This window comes from Theropithecus gelada, chromosome 9 (assembly GCF_003255815.1).
Source record: "Theropithecus gelada isolate Dixy chromosome 9, Tgel_1.0, whole genome shotgun sequence".
Classification (NCBI taxonomy): domain Eukaryota; kingdom Metazoa; phylum Chordata; class Mammalia; order Primates; family Cercopithecidae; genus Theropithecus; species Theropithecus gelada.
The window spans coordinates 29604947-29626795 of NC_037677.1; the positions used below are offsets into that span (position 1 = coordinate 29604947).

At 36.1% G+C, this 21849-nt stretch overlaps 1 protein-coding gene across 2 annotated transcripts in view; it reads right to left on the minus strand.

Annotated features, from left to right (window-relative positions):
- The window catches only part of PLXDC2 (plexin domain containing 2), a 463014-nt gene that overhangs the window by 111995 nt on the left and 329170 nt on the right, over window positions 1-21849 (minus strand). For both annotated transcript variants that reach the window (XM_025396216.1, XM_025396218.1), the window contains one exon: window positions 7920-8019. In XM_025396216.1, coding sequence (XP_025252001.1) covers window positions 7920-8019 — 100 coding nt within the window. The remainder of the gene's footprint in view (window positions 1-7919; window positions 8020-21849) is intronic.

Genomic DNA, 21849 nt, shown 5'->3' on the forward strand with positions numbered 1-21849 from the left:
TGCTGGCAAAGTTTCAGGACACTGGTAGAACTTAAATGGCCAGAGTTCCTAAGTTACTTGAGTAAGCATAAAGGAAATAAAAAATGTGGCCTAAAACAACCTTCAAATTTCTTTTTCTCTCATGTATACTTTACTAATGGCTTAAACCAGCCGCATTTCCTGCCTTCCTTTGAGAATTACTTTGCTCCGAACTTGACATGTTCCTAAGACATTAATTGATAAATACTCAAGGTGATGGATACCTCAAATACCCTGACCCGATCATTACATAGTCTATGAGGTAATAAATACTCACATGTCCCCATATGTAAAGTATTATGCATCAGTAAAAGAAACAAATGATTAAGGAACAAAAAGAGAACCAGAACCAGCACAGTAAATGGTCCATGCAGTGTCACAGTGGGCCAGTGTGGCAGGTGGGCTGAGGGCCTGTGACAATACCACGGTTCCATTGCTGAGGGCCGCTTGTCCTGAACCTGGTGTTTTTGCAGGGGGGACATGCCTCTCTGCTCCTGAGACTTATGGGAAGAAGGTGTGATATGTATTTGCCAAGTCATTACATCTCTCTCTCTTTTTTTTTTCCTTTTTCTTTTCACAAAGGAGACTGTGACTTCATTAAATTGAATTGGGTGTGTTGAGGCTCAGAAAACAATATCCCAAAATGAAGGCCTTAGAAGCAGCTTCTGAAGCAAATGTTTTTCCTTTTCTTTCTTTCTTTTTTAAAATTTGTATAAACATAAGGGGTAGAAGTGCAGTTTTGTTACATGGATATATTGTGTAGTAGTGAAGTCTGTGCTTTTGGCGCTCCTGTCACCCAAATAGTGTACACTGTACCCAATAACTAATTTCTCATCCCCAAACCCTCTCCCTGCTCTCACCCTTCCCAGTCTCCAATGTCTTCCTTCCAGGCTGGTCTGGAATTGGCGGGCTCAAGTGATCCTCCCACCTTGGCCGACCAAAATGCTGGGATTACATGCACAAGCCACTGCTCCCAGCTAGACATAGTTCTAAATTGTTAAAAATTTACTTTCTCTAAGAGTATTGTATAGGATTATATGTTAATAAAGAAAATGAAATAAAATAAAGAATTTAACCACAAGTCCCTGAAGAAAGCCTTTCTTGTTCATAACAATTTTAGAAAAATTCTCATATATGTAAAAATTGATTAATCAGTGATTTCTATGTCCAGAAAATTTTTAGAATTTTGCTTGTCTTTAAAAATCAAGTCAGGGTCAGTCAACTAGCTTACATTAGAAAGGTATGCATTAAACTAATAAAATATCATTTTATGCAATGCTCTCTACCTTGGAAGTGCTTCATGAATAGTTATTTTATGAGAAAACATCATGATTTCTATTTATTTCTGCTTTTGTTGAGCCTTTGGTGAGCTAGCGCATACTTGAGAATATAAGCACCTAATGAAATTGTGCTATACACAGAAGCAATTTTATCTTCTGAAAAATGAATAATTTTGAAGGGTTTTCCATTTTGAGGTGAGCAAAGGTAAGATGACACAATTTACTGGAGATCTGTCGATTGATCTGTTTTTTAAGTGAATGAGAAGACTACAACTCTGAAAATAACAAATGAGGCCCAGTTCCTCTGAAAGGGCTTGAACTGGGTTCTAGAAAATATTATAAAATAAAAAAGTTCAAGTTTTTTCAAGATTATTTATATTTTTTATAAGTTTTGACCACATATTTTCATTATGGCTGCTACATAATTATAGTGAATGTATCCTACCACTGAATCAAAATTGCAAATTGTTTTCTATGGGAAAAATCAGTTATAATGATTATGTTTGAAATGTTGTTATTTAATAAATACACTTATATTTGAAAATTTATTATTTAATCATAACTAATATTCTAAGACCTTTATCCTAAGCAAAGAAGAAATAAAAACAATGTTTCTGTAAGTATTATACTTGGCATTTAATATTTTATTTAAATATGTGGATATGGTCTATGGTTACCCTATCCAACATGATAGCCACTAGGCATATATGGCTATTTAACATAAAATTAATGAATTAAATTCAATTAAAAATACAATTGCTCAGGCTCACTAGTCATACTGCAAGTTCGTAGTAGCCACATGTGACTAGTGAGATCGCGTGATATGATTCAGGTTCACAGCATTTCCATTAGCACAGGAAGTTCTGAATAGCATACTGGTCTATGCTATTATTATTATTTTTAATTAAAGCTTAAGATAGTTTGTATATTTCATGGGCAAAGCTGTGTTTTTGTTTGTTAAGGTTATTTTATTCACTGTCTAAAAGTAATATTAAAAAATTGCTGCCTGGGTCGGGCATGGTGGCTCACACCAGTAATTCCAGCACTACGGGAGGCTGAAGCAGGTGGATCACTTGAGGTCTGGAGTTCAAGATCATCCTGGCCAACATAGTGAAACGCTGTCTCTACTAAAAATACAAAAATTAGCTGGGCGTGGTGGATGCACCTGTAATCCCAGCTACTTGGGAGACTGAGGCAGGAGAAGCGCTTGAACCTAGGAGGCGGAGGTTGCAGTGAGCCAAGATCTAGCCACTGCACTCCAGCCTGGGCCAAAGAGTTAGACTCCATCTAGAAAAAGAAAAAAAGTGGTGCCTGGTCTGTAAGCTTATCAAAAGACCACATACAGCAAAATGTATACCTATAATTGTTCCTCAAAGAATTCAATGACCCTCTTTGTAGTATTTTTAAAATATATTTGCTCTACTAGTTGTCAGTTTTATTTCTGAAAATGTTTAATGTTTCTTATGGAGCTATGAATAATAAACAGCAAAGCAAAGGTGCATTGTAGCACAAACCATGTCAATACGTTTAAAACAGCAGATACTGATACAAAGAGGCTTGACCTTAAGAAAGTACCAAATAATATACTGTGAGTGAGAAAAATAAAGGAATATTCTAAGGGATTCAGACATAGTCACTGTCATAACTTGGAGTAGAAGCATTTTAAGTGAGGTCAGCTGCTTTCCGGATTGGTACAAGGCCCTGCATTTGTGTGTTAACGTAACTTTCTCTTCACTTAAATGGCATGGCCTTATCTTTTCCAGATTAAAGAACCACATGGCATGAGTGGATTTTCCAAGTTTCTTGCTGGGAAGATTAGACTCATTAAACTCGGAAGGTAGAGAAACAGTGAGGCCCAATGGGTAAGTCAGCACCCCAGAGATTATGATTGAAATTCAAAGTGTTACATTGCAGGAGAGAGAAACAAACTAGTGCAAGTGGCACTAGTGAGAATTGCGCGTGTATTCAGGAAGACCTCTGCATGTTGTGTAAGGATGTGGAAGGACATAAGCTGAGGCTGAGAAAGAATTACTTAATAGAGCTATTTACCAAGAACTTGTGGAAATTACAAATGACATAGGAATATACGACAGTGTTAAAACTTTCTGGTAATTGAAAGACAATTAGAGCAACAATGAAATACTATTTTGTGCTTATCAAATTTGCAGAGTTAAGAATGAATATTAGAAAGCACTTTGGGAAATGGGATATTTCTAACATAACGATGGGTAGTACACTGGTTCAACCTTGATGGAAGCAATGTGTCAAAATACATTCAAAACAATATTAACATTCAGCATCTACAAATTCACTTTTTCAGAATCAGATACATGCAAAAATGTAAAAACAAGGATATTTAGCACCATTTTACTGATAATATGAGATGCAAACTATGTAACCAACCTCTTTAGTGACAGGTTACATAAATTATGAAACAAAGAAATTTGTTATAGCTATTAATGACATTTTGGACAGATATTTAACAATGTAAAATATGTTTTATATATGAAGGTGAAAACAGGGGGCAGAATTATTTACAGCATAATGCCAATTTTCTTAATGTGTGTGTATGTTCATATATGTGAATATTACAAATAAATAGTTGGATACAGATACGTGAAAACATTTATTGCGATTTCTCTGTAGCAGATTTCTAGGTAATTTAAATTTTCCTCCTTGGGGTTCCTGTCAATTTACAAATTACTCAGAATTATAATGTGCTATGCTTCTAATCATAATAAGTATATTTTTACATTCGTATTTCTGAAAGGAACAACCAAAGTCAGTCCTGTACTTAGACCTGTTTTTCATAGCTGTACCTGTGGATATTGAATTAGCTGATCTCTATGGTTCTTTCTGTTTCTAAAGTTTTACAAATACATTTTATGAAAAACAGTGATTTAGAGACATACAGATGGACAGACAGGCAGACTCAAGTCTTATAAAGAGACAGAAAGCAACACACAACCACACAGTCAGAAAGCACTGAAGTTCCAGAGAGACACTGTCACTGTGTTTCTTAGTGGGAATCTCCTGTGGTTCCACTCTGATGGGCACCCAGACTTGGCAGTGACATCTAAGTTAGTATGGCTGTTTTTAAAGGTGATAATGATTATGGAAAAAACAGTAACTTTAAATACAAGTATACTATCTACTCTCTGCTAGGTAATGCATGCTGTGTATACATGGCATTTTAGGTACTAAGATGCTCATTTTATATAGAAAGAATGTTACAGAAATTAAATAAAAGTTTAACGTTTCATGACCAATAATCAAATGACAATATTTCTTATAGTTTCTTTACTTTTAATTTCCACCTTTTTAAATATAAGCCTTAGTTTTACCACAGACCTTTCCCTCTCATTTTGAGGGGGCAAAGGTATTTCTCTTGTAAACTCAGAGGGATTTATCAATTTACTAATAATGCCTGAATTCCCTTTCATATTGAAACTATCAGATCACCTGGTCTTTTATGAAAGAAAATAAAGCTGCTTTAATTAATTACACTTGAAATTTACATTGAAATTATTTACTATTTGGGGGTCTTTAAAAACTGAAAAGCAAGTGTTTTGTTGTGAGGAAGAATGAATGGGGAGAAATTTTAATAATAAATAAATTAAAATTGCTTTATAGCATTTTGAATGCTTTACCAAACCTTCACCAAATCTGATAAGAATGGTATAGTAATGATGATCTACTGGGAAATACTCTTTTCCAGGCTTTAGCTCACATTCCCATGTTCCCATGGCTACATGAAGCCAGAGGTTTAGGTAATATAACCTGTGTAACCAAAATGATTAACAGAATAGAAAATTGATCTTATGAGAACAGGGTTCTATGTAACACACCTTGCAATGCAGAAGAAATGAAACTACTCACTACTCGGGTAATAATCAGTTGTTCCCTAAATCCACTTGGTGGGGGGAACAATGTTAACAGAGGCAAAGTATTTAAATTCCCCACAAAGACAATTCCTAATAGTGAGTGTTGCTAAATAAGGGAACTGAATTTTGAAAAGGACTTATATCGGTCTAAACTCTGATTGCTGAATATGTAACATAGGTCTGTAGGAATCAACTTATTTCTCACAAAAGAACTGTACTTGTATAACCTGCGTTGTGCTAATCTTGAGTTATCCTAATCTCTGGCATAAAGATGCGCTTTTTGTTAGCTGAGAATACAATGCAACTATATATCTCTCGTTATACAGAAGCTCATGTAACAGACACAGTTATACTTTACAAATGTGGGAGGGACTTTCAAGGAGATAAAGTTTTTTGTTCCCAAATGATTTTTAAGTAGAACATATTGATTCCAATTTTCTTGCATAAATATGGTCCCATCTAACAGCAACAATGGCAGAACTAGAGACCCAAATCTTTCATTCCTTCTTGGCTAATTTTCTCAGCATGGAACAGTAAGGTTAACAGAAAATGTGACTGCTTTTCAGTATGCAAATTGTTTGAGGGACATTTTTCTGTGAACTCTAAGTTTGAATTAAGTTCTTTTGGATAACTGCTGAGTCCCAAACCTTAGACATAATCTGGTCTGAAAATTCATACAAATTTTGCCAATTTATTAAATGAGATTTGTATTTGAAAATATTTTCCGCCAATACATAATAGTTATCCTTTGACAGCCTAACAAGGGATGCAAAATTACACTTTAGGGCCCTGATATCTAAGGACAATTTTAACATTGGGAATATACCAACATAATACTTGCATATTAAAATACATTTGTAAGAAAAATTTTTGGTATTTTGGTTGGTGTTTTTTTTTAAGCAATAATACATCAGAACAATATGGACTAAAAGCCCTGCTGAGTAAGCTGCAAATAATTTCTTTTTGGCAATTAAAAAAAAAAAAAAAGAACCAACAAATAAACTAAAACTAGTGTTTCTTTTTGCTTGTGCAATAATTGACTCAAACCATACTTGATTTAACAACTCCGAAAGAAAGAATGTGAGAACGGCCGTCCTCAGACAGAAACCAACTTTAGCTGTCCCAGGGCTCGGCCTCTTATTTAAGAGCTCTGTCAGGATGCCTTTATGTTGCCTACACATACTCATGTATCCTTGCTTTGTTCACAGAACAATTTAGTTTCTGGAAAACCTGCTTTGATTTAACAATTCCCTTGAATATCGCCTCCCACAAATTCTCAGCTAACAAGGAGAAACTCCATGTTCTTCACCAAGCAGAACCACCATGTATCAATGCCATTTAGTTGTAAGATAGGCATTCAGTTCTAAGATATCTCACAGTGGTAAGATAACCCCTATAATGTTTCTGCTGATCCGTTGCTTTAAAAAGTATAGCTGCCACTCCAGTTGCTGTCTATATTTGAGAGCTGGCATCATTAACTACAATCACCTCAAGTCACAACCAAAGAATATGAGCATGTGATAAATTATCTACCACTGTAATCAAATAAAAGAAGAAAAAGAACTTTGAACAAAAGAGAAAAAATGATCTCATCTTGAGATATATTTTATTATCTCCCCTTTCCTTAAATAAGAACACGTAGGACACAAACACTCCCACCCCAACTTCGCTTACTACCACACCAAAGCATCTCTCAGGACTGTTCTTGGAGTGAAGGAGATTCAAAAACCAGAAGCTTTCAACAGATGCCTATTTATAGGGTCAGAATGGCTAATTCAGTTAGCATTTTAGTTTCTGATATAACAAACAGTTATCCAAAGTAACACATCCCTTTTTATTCCATAAAATGTAAACTAGACTAGATAGGCAACCATAATTTAAAGAAAATATATATTTTCTCTGGTGGTAAGTATAACTCCATCCAGATTTTTATTTACTTTGTACTTTTAAAAAAATTTAATTTGTACTTTTTCTTGCATCTTCCTCTAGACTCCCAAACAGTTCTACACAAATACATTAAATATAAGATAGCACAAAGCTGTGGTTTTGCTCAGAAACTTAAGATAAACATACATAAAAGTCATATGTCTATCAATCCAATAATCTGTCACTGTTTATGTCATTCTTATTAATAAAAGAACTATATCTGCTTAGCCAAGCCAACTATCACCAATAATCTGGCTGGGCACAATGGCTCACATATGTAATCTCAGCACTTTGGGAGGCTGAGGCAGTAGGACCACTTGAGCTCGGGAGTTCAAGACCAACCTGGGCAACATAGCAAGATCTCATTTCTTCAAATAATAATAATAACAATAACAATAAACAGCCGAGGATGGTGGCACATGTCTGTGGTCAAAGCTACTCAAGATGTTGAGGCTGGAGAATCATTTGAGCTTGGGAGGTCAAGGCTGCAGTGAGTTGTGATTGCACCACTGCACTCCAGCCTGGGTGACAGAGTAAGACCCCAAATCAGAAGACAGGAAAAAGAAACAAGAAAAAGAATCCAAAATTACACATTCTTGGCTTGGCTATTTAATTTCTCTTTACCTGAGTCAGTTCAAGGGCGACAGAGATAACCCAATAGGAGTTATAAACCAAACCACAGAATTAACAAGCATCAATTGGCTAATTAATTAGCCATCTTTATTCTTCAGGTACATCTGCCTGAGACCAATCTCCTTTAAATTTACCCCCACAGAGGCTCACTCATTGTGACTGCCCTTCTTCTACGTACTGGGAATTTGTTGGATCCTGTGGACAACGACAAATGCATCAGACAGTCCGACTTTCACTGGATGATTGGTTGAACTTATCTGTGTGACCAAGACAGGAATCTGGAAAAAAAAAAAAAAAAGCAGATTGCTACATGTTAGATCTGAATTTCATACAGGGACGAAAGGTAGTAGGATCCTCTTGTTTCAAGGACAAAACCACAGGAAGGAGATAAAAGACTAGAGAGGGAGGCAAAAGTATTAGAAAAGAGGGACATAAAAAACCAAAAAATTACATCGGTTTAGTGCTATTGAATGAATAGAAGAGACAGATAGTTCCTGGTTCTAAAGATGGCAACTTGATGTTGAAAGTAATAGATTATCAGAGAATATAATTGATGCTAGATGCTGCAAACTTATTACACGTATAGGCACATCATGAATGCATTTAGTGCTGGCTATAATTTTGGAAACAGAGATTCTCCTCCTACTCTTTGTTTTCCAAAAAAACCTTCATTGTATATTTGTTTTTATACAATTTTAGAAAATCCTTGTTTATAAGCAGTCTTATAAATATAAGACCTAGAGAAAAACAAATAAATGCACTGTTAAATATACATTTGACAATATCATCATTGATTAATAGCTAATTAAATTTGGCAATCATTTCACCATTTTGTTTGAAACTACTATGAAAGACTTCTAAGCTCTTATGGTCATCTCAGTGTGACAGTTCTTGTATTTGAATCTCAATGAAACCAAGATCTGAATACGATAGACATTTCTAATATTTACAGTTAAAAAAATATGATACATTGAGAATATATGAAAAATAATATGAGAGTTATAAATGACATGAACTCTTGGGGTCCATTTTTCCTGATTCAGAAAAGATTCATTGGAGATATGATTACTCTCTTTATTATCAGTTTTATAGAAACAAAAATGGGAATGAAACCATCTTCAATAAATAAAGAAACAGGAAAGTAAAAGAAAAGAGTAAATTAAATACAGCAAAAATGTCTTTAGGCAGAATAAGCAGATTTTGGGCCATCTGTGAGTAATTCATCAAATAATATGTTAGATCAGATATTGCTGTAGAAGCCATAATAAACAGCATAACAATAAGAAGGGGATAAGTTGGACAGAATATATAATAAGTTGGAGAGAATATATAATATAATATAATATATTATAATAACTCTGTGACTTATTTTTGACCAAGACATCATGAAACTGTGAAAAGGGCTATTTTGTTCAAACGGACAAATTAAGAAAAAAGTTCATTGCTTTTGGAATTTGTGGAATTACCTTGAAACAAGTAAATAGAAGAGGACATTTTCCCTTAATGTACTATTTCAGGTCTCTCTTAAACAACGTTAAAGTGTTTGCAAATTTTGTGTCAGTGTGCTCAATTCTTAACCAATTTGTGTCACTATGCTCAATTATTTACCAATATAAATTAGTCTTCTGGTATTTGGATAACAAAAACACACAAAACAAGCAAAACAAAATCAAGATTTATATCCCAGTCTGATGTACTTTATTTTTTATTTTTGAGACAGTCTCACTCCATCTCCCAGGCTGGAGTGTAACCTCTGCCTCCCGGGTTCAAGCTATTCTCATGCCTCAGTCTCCCAAATAGCTGGGATTACAGGTGTGCGTCACCACACCCAGCTAGATTTTTTTTTTGTATTTTTAGTGGAGATGGGGTTTCACCATGTTGGTGAGGCTGGTCTGGAACTTCTGGCCTCAAGTGATCCACCCACCTCTGCCTCCCAAAGTGCTGGATTGCAGCTGTAAGCTACTGCGTCCGGCTGATATACTTTATTTACTGATTTACTAATCTAAATTCAGTATCAATATGTGAAATCCCCTTTCTTATTGAGCATTATACTGTTTCCCAGTCTTACACTGGGGACTCTAATATGAAAGTAATTTATATTTAAGACAGACTTACAGTTAAAACATACAAGAAGATGGAAAAGCATAGGGAAAAATTCCAATTCACTTATATATTTTTGTATCCTAATAAGACATGATCATCTCATTTTTAAGCAGCATCTATTAACAGAAGCAAGCATCTATTATTACCATCATATAAATGCCACTGTTCCTGTCATTTGTCATTTGACCCCCTTCTCCAACATCTATGAGTTCAGTTTTCCTCTGCAAGTTGCAAAAGTCTTTACCAGATAATTCTGTGGTAATTTATTGTATGTCTTCTTTTCCCAAACCCACAGCAGTACTTGAGTTTATACTGCTATCAGTTGGAAAATCCTATTATATCATTATGCATAGTACATGTTTATTTCAGAGCTTGTTTTTTAAGTCACATGTCTTGGTTCCTGCAGCCCTCCCAGAAGCATTCTCCTCTCTTCAGATTATGCATTCCACCTTCCCTTCCTTTCTTCTTTCCCTCCTTCCCTCCTTCCCTTTTCTTCTTCCTTCCTTTCCTTCCCTTTCCTTCCCTCCTTCCTTCCCTCCTTCCTTCCTTCCCTCCTTCCTTCCTTCCCTCCTTCCTTCCTTCCCTCCTTCCTTCCCCCCTTCCCTNTCCCTCCTTCCTTCCTTCCCTCCTTCCTTCCTTCCCTCCTTCCTTCCCCCCTTCCCTCCCCTCCCCTCCCCTCCCCTCCCCTTCCCTTCCTTCCTTCCTTTCTTTCTTCTTTCACTCTTGTTGCCCAGGCTGGAGTGACATGGCGCACTCTCGGCTCACCACCTCCTGGGTTCAAGCGATTCTCCTGCTTCAGCCTCCTGAGTAGCTGAGATTACAGGCATGTGACACTGTGCCCAGCTAACTTTGTATTTTTCATAGAGACGCGGTTTCTCCATATTGGTCAGGATGGTCTTGAACTCCTGACCTCAGGTGATCCGCCCACTTCAGCCTCTCAAATTGCTGGGATTACAGGTGTGAGCTACTGCACCTGGCCGCATTCCAACTTTTCTATCTCTCTTCCCCATCTCTTCTTCCCTTGCCCAGCCATCTTTCATTTTTATTTTTTTCTCCATCTCTTTCCTTCCTTTCACCACTTCCTTTATGTTTTGTGTCTGTGTCAAGCCCTCTCCACCATGCTTTTTATTGGTGGTGGGTCGATTGCAGTAATGGCCTCAATCAATGGTTTCCTTCTGCCCAGTACCTCTGCAGTCCTCTCCCACTCAGACTCCAGGCTCAATAATATGGCAAAAGAGGACAGCAGCAAACTTGAAGCAAAAAACAAACAAACAAACAAACCTTAAAAAAAAAACTGCTTACTGCTTCCTTTCTTGAACCCTTGCTACAGCCAAGAAAATATATGCTGCTGGTCTTCTGCAGATATATACAAGACACATGAAGGATTTTTTTTTTTTTGCACCAGAAGTTATTGTTGCCTAGCCAGCTCCCAGCCAGTCCACCAGATAACCGCTTACACATTCAGAAGCTCAGCTGAGATCAGCAGGGTCCAGCCCATAACAGTAGAACCAACAAGCTGATCCATAGGCATCTTGTGAGAAATAAGAAATGGAGTTGTTTTAAGCCACTATATTTTGGAGTGGTTTATTACACAGCAGTATCAACCAGTACATCCTCTGTTAAATATCAAATAGCCAATAGAATAGAATATGGGTGTTCCTCCATAAAATAAGGTAGTATTGCTCATCCTAATTTTCTGGGAATCAGATAAATGTGTATTTTTAAGACATTGGGTCTCACTGTGTTGCCCAGGCTGGAGTGCAGTGGCATGATCATAGCTCAATGCAGCCTCAAACACCTGGGCTTAAGCAATCCTCCTGCATCAGCCTCCCTAGTACTACAGGTACACATCATCATGCCCAGATTTCAGATAAATATCTAATTCTAGGTACAATTCAACTTGAAAGATTGGAATGTTCCAGTAGAAAAGTTTCATTTTCTGCAGCATTTTTTTTCATTCTTCTATATCTCTTTAGTTCATTCTTTTGTCTGTGTGTAGATTCATTTAACATGAGGAAAATTTAGCCAAAACAAAAATGGATAGCTTCATGGCGTACAGTTTTCTATCACTGAAAATTATCTGACATGACAAACCCTCTAGGAAGATCACTATAAATGATCTTTGATTCTTCCAGTTATCAACTTAAATTTTTTTCAAATGATTTTGACTTTTCCAAGCTTCAACATGTAAATTGTTAACAACGATACAAACTCTAATGATAAGGGTGAAATACTCTACCTATATGTAAAGAGAGCAGAAGTTAGGTAGAAATCATTATTTGCGGTCAAGAGTTATGCTTTAACTTGTTGCCAGTTTTTTAAATGTACATATTCATGGGTTAATGATTTCTGATTACTGCATCTGTCAAACCACTACTACCATATAACTCTGAGTCTTAATATAATTGAGAATTATCGAGTAGAAAATAGATTCCTAAGAATGACGTCTACTACATGTAAATTATTTTCCCCAAAAGGCATACACATTGTCCATGCTGTTTGATAAGACAGAATCCATTCATTCATTCATCAGATATTAATTGGATATATTTTCTATATTTTTGTAGGCACTAGAATTACAGCAGACAGGGATACAAAGACCCTTCTATCACAGAGCCTACATTCTAGACAACAGGGACAGGCATTAAAACAAGCGAACGTAAAACCTATAGCATACTAGAAGGCGGTTAGTACCAAGGAGAAAACTAAAACAGAGTAAAAAGATAGAGAGGAATGGGGGTCTCTAGGAGAAAAGAGAGTCACAGAAGCTCTCTCTGAGAAGGTGATTTTTCAGCAGAAACTTGAAGTAAGAGAATCTGTCACGTGGATATTTGGGAAGCAACTGTGGGTAGATGCACTGGCACATGTAAAGGGCTTGACTGAATTGCTTTTGGTGTATTTTAGGAGTTAAAGGGTTATCTCTACAGCTGGAGCAGAAGTACCAAACAAGAGTGTCAAAGGCAATGGGAGGTAGCAGGGGCAGATCATAGGGAGCGTGTATTTCTTGCAAGGCATGACAGTGACACTGGATTTTAGTCCAAAAGATACAGAAAGATTTGGGAGGTTTTGAGCAGAGGAAAGGACATTCCTTTATTTTGGGAAAATATCACACTGGCTGCTGGTAAATCAAGACTGTAGAGGGACCATGGGAGCCAGGGAAACTAGTTAGGAGGGTATCACAGTTTTCCAGGTAACGTGCCGTGACCCACCCCAAAGTGGTAGCAGTGGTGGAAGTGAACAGAGGCCAGATTCTGGAAGAATTATGTAGGCACTGCTATCGACACTCCCCATAGATTTAATAAGGACAGTGAGGGACAAAAGGAGAGTAAAGGATACCAGGAAGCCTTTTGGTTTCAGTAGCAAGAGCAATGAAATGGTGTTTTCATCAGGAATGTGAGGTTGTACAACTTCAGGGGACTGACTCACGTCACGGTCTATCAGAAGCGTCCTTTGGATATACAGGGAACATATGCAGCTCTCAAGAGCAGTCCTGAAACATTCAGAGACCAGGAGAGGAAGCACTGGAGACGGATGATCACTTTATGGCAAAACCACTGGCTTCACATGCTCTCCATTAAAATTTCGTAGAGCTTGTGAGTAAGAGTCCAGGATTTCTAAAACTGTACTCTTTGTCCTGATTAAATATTAAAATGAAAATTTACAAGAAACTTTCAACTCCTTATATTTTCCTAGAAGCCACCCAAGGCTTTTATGAAACCATTACATGCCAGATTTTGCCAAGTGAATTACATGCCCAATGTCATCAAAGATTAATGAAGAAAAGATGAACAATTCCAGACTTTCTCTAAAATTTCCTATGGAACATGTCTGCCTCTCCACACCTGATATTTTCCTATCTTTCTTACCCTGCCTTCTTGCCCTGTAATCTCTTTAACTTCAAAATATTACAGGCAGTCAAGTAAGGAGGCTGTGTGAGCTCTCTGTGAGCAAGTGAGACCACTCTGCAGGGTCCTCTGTCAGCATAAAATTAGACACTGTATTATTAAAAGGTACATTTAAAATAAACTATTTAAAAATTTTTATTTTATTTATTTATTTATTCTATTTTATTTTTTTTGAGACAGAGTCTCATTCTGTTGCGCAGGCTGGAGTGCAGTGGTGCAATCACAGCTCACTGCAGCCTCAACCTCCAGGGCTCAAGTGATCCTCCTGCCTTAGCCTCCCGAGTAGCTGGCTATTTTTTTTTTATTTTATTTTTATGTTTTGCAGAGACAGGGTCTCATTATGTTACCCAGGCTGTAAAATGAACTTCTTTTTAACTAATAACAAAGAGATTATGTGTGTATGTATGTGTATGTATAAACAAGCTATTTAGAAGTATAGCCAGTATTGGGCAAATTAGCACAAGAATGAACATGTTGTTGTTACGATCAACTATTTTATAGAAGACTCTGTATTTAGAAGGGTATGAAGTGCCAAAGTCAATGAACATATGGACCAAAAACATGTCAAACACCAAAACTTTCAAAACTTTGATTACAGGAAGCTATTTTCTTATCCTTTCTACAAGTTTATATTCATCCTCAAAATGTCTCGTGAGTCATCATGAGATCCTGGGGATGTCAGGAAGCCAAACTGAAATAATAAAAACTCTAAACTACAGAAGTTTTTTTTTATTTTTAAAACAGTGTAGCTTTATTGTTTTCAAGCGTCTATAACAGTTGCCTTCTTAAGATTAAAGCAAAGCTGAATTTTAACTGGGCCTCTGTATGATCTGTATTGAATTGCACACTTCTGGCGAATTGATTTTACAATTACATTCTCTCCACAGGATAGAAATAAAAGGAGCTTTCACACTGGCTAAAATATGCTTCCATTTTGACCCCTAAAAGCATTCATGAATACTTCTTTTAAACAACAGTATAATTTTTGCTCTATATAACAAGCTAGAGATAGGTTTATTACTTGGTATACATTTTTATATAACTGAGATATTAAAGCAAAGCAAAGTAAGCATAGAAGCAGAAAGTGGTTGCAATCGCTACACAAAATCAAGGCAGGAAAAGATGTCAGGGGTAAGCAAAAGTAGAGCAGAGCACACTGGCCTTTGGAAGGAGAGTCAAAGACAGAAGCTCCTCTCTTCTCCACTCTGTGGTATCTTTCTCCAGCACACAGGAACCCCACACAATCCCTTAAACCTGAGGTTCTTACATCTGTCTCTAAACTAGGGAGATAACAGCATGCCGCCTAAGTCATGGTTAATGGAATTTTATTTTCCTCTTTGTTCTGCCCTGAAAACATCACCAAAACATTCATTTGTTTTCATTACAGACCCAGCTATCTATCCACTAGGAAGCACAGTATCTCAGCAAGGGTTTGATTGTATAGCATGTGTTCCAAGATGTGAATCCTATCCTATCAAACCTTAACTGGAAAAGAATTACTCCAAACTAATTTTTTGTTTCCTTGCTAATCTGCAATATGGTGTTTAGTAGCTTAATATTAAAAACAACAGCAACAACAAAATCCCACAATAAACTCAAAGCTTTCTGTTTTACCCATTCTTATCTGCCTGTAACCCTTAACTTTCTCCTTCGTTTTACTTAAGTATCTGATCTGGCTTCAGTATTATCAGTAGTGAATCTAATTTTTAAGAGTCATGATCTCTTTTATTATTATCAAAATAACAATCTGTAGCCCCAGTTACCTAGGAGGCTGAGGCAGGAGAATCGCTTGAGCCCAGGAGTTGGAGGCTGCAGTGAGCTATGATAATGCCATTGCACTGCAGCCTGGATGACAGAGCAAAACTCTGTCTCTAAAACACAAACAAACAAACAAACATATAAAGTCCAAAATATTAATGCTGAGTTAACCGTAAACTACACTTGAATAGAAGGGCTTTCAGTTAAATTTGACAATGGAAAAATTCATTTGCTTTCCAGAGTATCAGTAACAACTTGCACAATTATTTCAATCCTTTTTTTAGTGTACAGCTCCTGAACTCTCGTCTGCCAGGTATTGAGCAATGCATCTAACAGCATGAAAGTCAAGGTGAGCTATCATCAAACAATCAATTCCTAACATGCCTCCTGCCCCCATCTCCACAATCATAATCTGTAGAAAATCTGGAAGCAGTCAACTAACAGCATGAAGGTGACAAGTAAAATCCACCTCCACTTTAAAACAGAGGTTTCAAACTTCCTTTCTACATAAGCTACTGTGTGCCTCGGGTAAGAAAGAAGAAATTCATGAGGGAGAAATTGGAGGGTGCACGCTTTGAGTGAATTTTCCAGGCAATATTTGCAAGCAAAGGGCTTCTAGGGCTTTCTGAGTCCTCAAGGAAAAAATGCAAATCTACATTTTTACTTGAAATATTTTAATGTTTAGATGTTGGCAACATATCTGTTTTACAAACACATGTGTACACATAAAACATAAAAACATACACAGAGTAAAAAGCGTGCCCTCTGAGTTAAGACTGCTCATGTGGAATTGGCACACGAAGAGTCTGAGCTTCATACAAAAGACAGCGACGCAGGGTGCCCACTTGAAGAAGCTTGTGCCATTGCACTCAACATAGTCAAGACTCTGGTGTGGATTTTACCTGGGACAATAGCTAGATAAGGAAACTTACCTAAACATGGTTTGGGAATTAGACATCAAGAGAAAAGAAAGGAGATTAAAGAAAGTCTACACCCTGGGTTTGGGAGGGACACAAAAAATTAGCTAGGCATTGTCGCAGGCACCTGTAATCCCAGCTCCTTGGGAGACTAGGGCAGGGGAGTCATTTGAACTCGGCAGGCAGAGGTTGCAGTGAGCTGAGATCGCGCCACTGCACTCCAGCCAGGGCAACAGAATGAGACTCTGTCTTAAAAAATAATAATAATAAGTAAAATAAAATAAAATAAAATAAAATAATTTCCTCTGGGACATTGATCTTTCTACTTGGCTACTTTATTTATTTTTACACACAGGATTTGTCATTGGAACATTATCAAGGGAGAATAATCCAACTTACCATTTTCTTACACTAGGAAAAGTAAACAAAAAATTAAAATGTCAGGCGCTTCTATATGTGAGATAGCTAAAAAGTAAAATATCTCTACGAATGCAAATGAATTAGATCTCAAATAAAACTGGATAGATAAAATTTTAATACTTTAGTTGTTTAAAATACAGGGAAGTCCTATGATACAAAATATCTGTCTCTACATTTTCCTTAGAATTATTTCTTGAGATTTTTAAATCAGCATTTTATTCTACCTGGTTTTCTTATCCTTGTGTTAGATATATATGTACGTATATATTATTCTTTTCTGCTCACACATTTATCAAATGTCTTGGATGTATATACTATATTCACACAAGTATTCTCACAGACGTAGCAATAGTTATAGAAGGAAATTACCTTATATCTAAATGGTGGTGGTCTCACTGTTGCATTCTTTTTGGCCTTCTCTAACTTTCTTGAATTACCTTTTTTCTATAAATTCCACAAGTTCAGCCAATGTTCATCTTTTAATGCTTTCCGGCTGCTAACCATGAGTGAAGGGTCATTACAGTTTAAATAAGAGAAATAATCTTCAAATAATTTTTTAAAAAATGCATTAAGAGCCCCATTGAAACCTACAACTAATTGGCAATGGTGATTTATTAACTATGCATTCTTCCATAGAAGAAGCAAATGTGACACCAAGGAACATTAGGTTTAAACACTTAAATGGTAAAAGTAGATTAAAAAGTGATTTTACTTAATAAACAGTAAAGTTCCTCTATATTGACCTCCTCTAAAATTTGCTGCTGAAGGAGATGGTAAACTATTCAACCAAGAAAATGGATAGAACAGGCTGACTCCCGGGCTAAGCCTGCCTCTTCTGTGATTTTTCTCCTATTGCCATCTAGTAGGATTATATGACATTTTTATTTAAATTACCAGTTTCCTAACCTAGTGACTATCTTTATCCCTTACATAAGCTAATGAAAAAAAAAAGGACCCGAGTTTGCAATTGACACAACAAAAGTGACATCCATCCATAGTCTGTGTCCAGAGTGATTACAAATGCCAAGTATATAATGAGAATAGAGATAAAACAAGTCAGAGAAACTGCAACTTCTACAAAGTAAGAGTATTCTAGGATACACAGCATCAAGGACTGTAAAGACCCTTATTTCAAATCTCCAGCATTTTTGAAATACATTTTTTTTTTTTTTTTTTTTTTTTTGAGACAGAGTCTCCTTCTGTCGCCCCGGCTGGAGTGCAGTGGCATGATCTCTGCTCACTGAAACTTCTGCCTCCAGGGTTCAAGCAATTCTCCTGCCTCAGCCTCCTCAGTAGCTAGGATTACAGGCATGCACTGCCACGCCCAGCTAATTTTTGTATTTTTAGTAGAGATCGGGTTTCACCACGTTGGCCAGGCCTGTCTCCAACTCCTGACCTCGAGTGATCCGGCCTCCCAAAGTGCTTGGATCACAGGCATGAGCCACCATGCCCGGCCACTGGAATACAATACTTTTTTGAGAATTGTTAGTTTCCTTGTTACATTACCAATAGACCAGAAATATTAGAGCCATATCTATTGTAATCAAGCAAAAAGTCATCACTATTTAATGGCAACTTAATATGAAGACGCCGAGATTTAGGGTTATAGCTAATTACTAACAGAATAGGAAAATGAGAGTTTGGTTGCCAAATTCCATGTCTTTAAGAAAGGATCCATTTTTTGGTCTATGTACAGGTTCTTTCATTTAAAAAAATTATAGATTAATAATATAAATGCTGCGGATAGGCAAACCTTCCCTTTGCTCCCAAGTGGCCATGATATGCTATGATATGATATGTTAGGCTATGGTATGATAATGACTGGCCGAGGAAGACTGTCAAGGATATCAAAACGAATGAATTGATTCAGTCACTTATTGAAAAGGAAGTTTGTAAGAGGGCATTCTGGTACAGTAGCTAGGCCTTTGGGCTTTAGAGTGGTATTTCTTTGGATACATCTTTATTCCATATCTTTAGAAAAGTTACTTAATGTCTCTGGGTGTTTCAGGTTCCTTTTCTGTAAATGTCCAAGGTAGCTATTCATGGTTTTTGTGAGAATTATACATAATTTATTTTAAATGCCTAGGTCAGTGGCTGGCATATATGAAGAGCTCAAGAAATGCCAGATTTTGTCAAATTTGGAGGTTACTGTTAAATGTGAATGTGACTTTCACTGCTGGTTATGGCATACAAGATTAAGATCATTTCTACTACTTGAATCAAGCAGGAAATGTGAATAAAATATGGAAAGCTTCCGTTGAAAACTTCAGGTAGTTATCAAAGAGCAAGGTCTTGAAAAGCCAAAATCCCAAAGAACGGAAAACGCAGACATAAACCCAACACCACTTTTCTCATCAAAGCATTTGCCAATTTACAAGCAAGTGATAGAGAGTGAGAAGGTCTCACTGACTTAGCCCAGAGAGTTTAAGTAACTACCCTACACACTTTCTTTTCAATACACGACTGAATGGTTCAGTGGTTCATTTTGATATCCTTGACTGTCTTTCCTGGCTAGTCATTTTGATTCCACAGCTTAGCACATCATATTATATCAATCACATCATAGCCACTTGTGATCACAGGTAAGAATGATTTGCCTGTCCACAGCCTTTGGGCTGTCTCATGGAGCTGAAGAAAAATACATGCATTCAGGGGCATTAAGGAAAAGGTCCATAGTAAAAATCCAGATCTTTAGTGGAGATCCCTGAAGGACTAGAAGAGTAAGGGCTTACCAGAAATATTCTGGTCTCATAAGGTCGGATGCTCAACTTTGAAAGGGCTTAGCTGCACAGTGTTAAAGTAATCTGTCCTGTACTAACTGCCAAAAAAATAAAGTAAACTGACTTGCAGGAAGAAAACATTATCTACATCCTCAAAGTACTTTGGTACTTTGTAAACCATATCCAAAATTTTATTTAAAAAATCATCTAGCATGCAAAGAAACATGACCAATGAATAAAAATCTACAGGAAATAGAAAGAAAACAGGTGATAGAGACAGACCCATAAGACATGTAGATATTGGAGTTATCAGTCACAACGTTTAAAATAATTGTTATTAATATAGTTAAGGAAATAGATTAATTTCATCAGGTAATTAAATCTATCTAAAAAAACTGGATACTCTAAAATTGAAAAATGCATTATAATGAACAGTTGGTAATTTGAGAAAAAGAACTTAAAAAAACATTCTTTTTTATTTTGACTGAATTCTAAGCAAACTCTATCTTTGAAGTTAATTAAAATATACAGCTGTGTAACAATAAGGGCCTATAGTTTAAAACAGAATTTTGAATCTTTAAACAACACAGGAGCTACAACCTCAGGAAAAATAACTTAATTATTTAAGGGAATCCATGCCTCCACAAGTCTTCTCTCCAATATGATTCTAGAAAACAACAGGGTATTGGTGAAGAAACATTGAGTATTATGAGCAAATCTGTATTCATTCTTATTTTAAGCAGCAGTCGTATTTCCCTATTTCAATCCCACTCTAAGCAAGATTGTTACAACTGTAAATGCATTTTCTTATTTATTGATCATTCATCATTCAGTTTGCACTGCAAAAAAAAAATTATGCTATTGAAGAAAAGGCAATATTTGCAGCATGAAAGGATTGGAGGTCATGTACGTGCTTAGCATGGTTGGCACATTTAAATACTGAGATAAATTGAATGAGGGCATTGAAAATGAAATTTACCTAACTGAATTCATTCAATCCATTACTAATTTTAAAGTAAAATTTAACTGTAATTAAAATTTACAATTTTAAAACAAGTCCCAAATTGGTGGTGGGTTTTGTGTAAATCAGAATTTTTCTTCTTATTCACATAAAACATAATGAAACAAAACAAAGCTGGTGTTAGCCTATTAGAAGAAACTTATTACAGAAAGAATTACACTTACTTCCCTATCTATAATTCAGTAAGTTTAGCTTGGACAGGAACAGAACATTTTACTCCTTGTAATTATATGTTCTTAGAATTTGGTTAGCTCTCCAAATGAAGTAGGAATACCTCTCCTATCTATACCTGTAATTGTGTGATATGACAAAGTCTAACAAGCAAGATTCTTAAACAGCCAATATTAAGAAATACTTATTGGAAAAACAAATGAGACATAGATTTGTGAATTGTTTTACATAATCTCTTTAGGCAGGGAAAATGGTTGAGATGTCTTGGGATCATCAAATTAAATTCTGGATTTATCCTTAACTAGCTCTGTGACCTCAAGTATGTCATTTAATCTCTCTGACTTAGCTTGCTCAACTACAAAATGAAGATGATCATGTATGATCTATTTCCATAATTAAGTCATAAACATTTATTGAACAGCTTCAATGTACCAACGCTATTGTAAAATGCTTAGGATATTAAAGCTATAGGAAATTGTTGAGGAATTAAACGCTATAATGCATATGAAAGTACTTTGAAAATGATAATACATTACACAAACTACTATTTTATGCTATCATGTGATTAGGAATATTTTTCTAGCAGTACCAGGAGCTTCTAGCTGTCACCCCAAATGCAAGGGGACTCTCTTATGACAAATTTTACAAATAATAATTTGCCTTAGCAAAATAAAATATATGACAATTATTGGGAAGAAAAAAGTGGTAGACTAGAAAAGTAGAAACTGCTTTCTATCTAGAACAAAGAAAGAACTGAAAGGCAAATTAAAGTAAAGTGAATAATAAAGTAAAAACAACTTCTTTGAACTCCAAGTGCAGAGGGAAGACATTCTTCACGACAAGAGCCTGGGAATATCAAGAAAGCATTAAATTTGCCTGTCATCTTGAAATTCCCCATAACAAAACAGGAAAACCATAACGGAACTTTTTTCTTTGATTAAAATGAAGAAAAGGCCTTTAAAAATACCAACCTAGACCAGAGAATAGGAAGAATCAACTGTTACTCTGCAACGTGAGATACCCTTTGAGAACAGTGTAAAGAAAGATGACACTTTCGATAATAAAGACTAGCAAGCGAAACCACAATAAGAAC